The sequence below is a fragment of the Varroa jacobsoni genome, unplaced genomic scaffold, assembly GCF_002532875.2.
Source record: "Varroa jacobsoni isolate VJ856 unplaced genomic scaffold, vjacob_1.0 scaffold_155, whole genome shotgun sequence".
NCBI classification, from domain to species: Eukaryota; Metazoa; Arthropoda; class Arachnida; order Mesostigmata; family Varroidae; genus Varroa; species Varroa jacobsoni.
Window position 1 is genome coordinate 280682 of NW_019213057.1, and position 3347 is coordinate 284028.

At 36.7% G+C, this 3347-nt stretch overlaps 1 protein-coding gene across 3 annotated transcripts in view; it reads left to right on the forward strand.

Annotated features, from left to right (window-relative positions):
* LOC111269994 (protein diaphanous) overlaps positions 1 to 1893 on the forward strand; it is a 24934-nt gene extending 23041 nt beyond the window's left edge. For all 3 annotated transcript variants that reach the window (XM_022849973.2, XM_022849984.2, XM_022849966.2), the window contains one exon: positions 833 to 1893. In XM_022849973.2, coding sequence (XP_022705708.1) covers positions 833 to 912 — 80 coding nt within the window. In that variant the 3' untranslated portion in view covers positions 913 to 1893. The remainder of the gene's footprint in view (positions 1 to 832) is intronic.
* The last annotated feature ends 1454 nt before the right edge of the window (positions 1894 to 3347 follow it).

Consider the following 3347-nt stretch of genomic DNA (forward strand, 5'->3'; position numbering starts at 1 on the left):
TATATAAACATGAAGATAACAGGGCTACGATTGGAAGCATGTTCGAAAACAACCCGTACAGCCTTACGCTGGTCGTAGAGGACCCGCACTCGCATACCACGAACTCAGTCCACGACTATCTTTTTAAATAAGCTAAGTAATTTTTTCCATTCAACAAGACCACTCTAAGGTTGTTAAAAGGCAAATTACTAAGGCCAAGATCGCGTAAAAAATCAACACATTTTTTGTAAGAAATCAACACCTTTTAGGGTTTTTAAATAAGAAAGGTGATTCTCCATGTCATTTCCTTTACAGAATTAATTAATTAATTTTACAGAAATATTGCAATAAAGTACTCCGGTTGAACGTGTTTAGACAAATTATTGTTTTTTTTCTGGGTCCAAACAAGAAAGATATAGTGGGAGCATCCAGAATCTGCTATTGAAGAGCTAGCGGTCCTTAGAATTGCATTTAACAACGACAATTGAAAAGTACTATTACTGGGCTACTATTTCTGGGTATGAGCCGTTCAAACTGCAATCATGTATGTCAAGTCAAAATCCTTTACAGACTACGGATAAAAAAAAGGTCGGAAAGAATATAGATCAAGAAACGATCAAGAAGAAAGTATTCTTAGAGCTCCAAGATTGATATAACATGCTTTACTTAGTTTTAGTCAAAATTGGTGCTGCATTCAGGACAGAATCCTGTGTTTCCCATCAGCAACAGGGTTTTTTCTATTTGTAGGCGACTTAAAATTTCAATAGCGTAATAGATATGAACCGACTTATTGCGATTATTACCGTATTGACTTATAACTAACTTACTTTTTTCGAAAATTATTTAATTCCAGCGATTAATACACGGCTAATGCGGACGAGATCACGAAACGCGATTGCTATGGACCCGATGAGAGCTATCGATATAAGCTAGTCATCAGTCGTCAATCGAACTAAACTACAGATAGATTACAATTTATCAGGAATCTCCTGAAGACAGAATTTCGAAGTATTTCTAAGAGTTCCGGATGCAACAGATAATACTTCTTGGTCAAACTGTTCGCTCTTTGCCCTTCCGTCTCAGTACAAATGACATTAATGCGGTCGTGGTGATGAGGCGTCTTTTTAAATACGATTGGACAAACGTACCGCACAGCTCGCCGCAGGCACAAAGGCACACATTCTTGCCTGAAATGAGGTTCAATCATTTGTAATAATATACATTCCTATTATTAACCACAGCCGAAAGGGGAATAGAAACCAAGAAGCTGGTAGCGAGAAGTGTGACTAGTAAATAAAGAAATGCTTTAGTCGTTAGACGTTACTTGACATTAAAGACATGGAGGAAAAAAAAAAGGAAAAATGATAACAACGGCCTATGATATGAAACACATACACTTGGATGTTGTCAACGTATAAATGTACATAGAAGTAGAAATTATGAAGCAGCGTGTCTCATATCATTCAAATTGCAGGTGTTGTGACAGCTAAAATTCAGCGACATTGTTTGGCTAGCAAATTGCAAATACTTCACATGATAACAGAATAAAAAATCAGAAACTAATGATTTCTCAATTGAGGCAGTAGCTGACTAACTGGTGCTATCATTGTAAAGTTTCTATATATGAAAAGTTTCAATTTTATCAATGCTCTAACCATTGCAAGCTATGCGTTGTTAAGCTTCGCGGTTGTTATGCGCTAACGAATATTAAACAATAAGGGATAACGTAAGCAAGCCCTTGCCGTAGAGGAAGTGATGGCACAGAAAGTACTTCGTAATACGCATTACAGTTAATTTATACTATCCCTCGCTCGGGACATATGCAAATCGAAACTATTATTATTATGACATGCTATCATATACGAGTCGTTTAAATAAATAGACAGTCATAAATTGCAACTTTATTAGATAAAATATTTGCACTGCTTACTTAATTAAACAAATGAGAAGCGCGCCACCATATCTGAGTCAAATTTCTCATAAAGTATAACAAATTTTATTTTTCATTACTGTGATGAATAAGTAGACTTGTAAACGTGTCTTGTCGATGCAACAGCACCAATTGACTATTTTTAACTTGCGCAACTTCAGTTACACAAGATATATTACATTCCACTTTGCTCAGTCTTCACAGTTCCAAGTTCCCTTGAGGTTCATACTCGGGTCTTTTTGAGCGTCAATTGCGGGGGTGAACTAGTTTTAAATATGAAGAATTAAACGACATGATATAGTTTGTATACTACTTAAATATGGCTCTATTTGCACTCTACTAACTGGTCATTTACTAATTATTTACAAGCTACAATAATCGCACTCTAGTATATACACAATGTTACAGTAGTACTATTTACTAAGCAATTACCACACGGTGTCATAATGATTTTAGCCAATCTAGCTATGATAAAAAATGCAGGTGACTATAATGCGCATTTTCTACTAGAAACTTTTGCATAAACTATTCGAAATTCTGTCTGTCGAAATCGTATGCCGAAATATATGGGCTCATATATCGTCTATTTGAAAATTGTGTCGAATCTGCATAAACTATGCAGGACCGGAAGGAACGCGTGCGGCATCAAGACAAACTTTTGTAGGCTGGACTATTAGCATTTGTGTCTTAAGGTCGGTCCTAGAAAAATTCAGGTAGATTACCTGTGGGCTTAGGAGAAACTCCAGTAAGATCGGCAGCAAACTTATTGGACCTATTAGAAACTTGTTTAGAAGGATACAAGGAGCTCTTGTTTTTACTAGAAATATCTGCGGCGGCCTCCCCTAACCCCTGTGTGATTTGCACGATCTCATTTAGGATCTAGAGATACCACATTTACGAATTCTTTCAATAATTTCTGCGGGATTTATTAAAAAAAACTCTTGTGAAACGTGTGTACGATGTGCACAAATTTCTGGACCTACAACAACTTCTATAACCAATGACGAATGTAAAGTCGGCGTAAACTCCGATAGTATTGACAAGCTTGTGTAAGATTAGTAACCGATTTCTGTGAGATCTATTAGAAATCTCTAAAAAATCAGTTTTTATAGGATAAGAGGAAACTCCGACAAGACATTCTTGTACGATCTACAGTTAACGCGTGTAGGGTTTGCAGGTTCTGCAGAAGTCTCTGGATGATCCACTAAATACTATTGCAGTCATACTGTACTAATGTAAAATCCGTACATATTGGCGTAGAACCTGCACCTGCAAATTTAGTTGATTTGAGGATGGCATCGAACTTTTTTGAACTCTGTTTTCAATGCAATGAAGAGCTTCATCGCGATAGGTTTGGTAGAAAGCGGCGTTTGACTGAGACAAAGTCGGTGCAGAGCCACATTGATAATAAACAGCATTTTTGTGTACGTAGTGATAA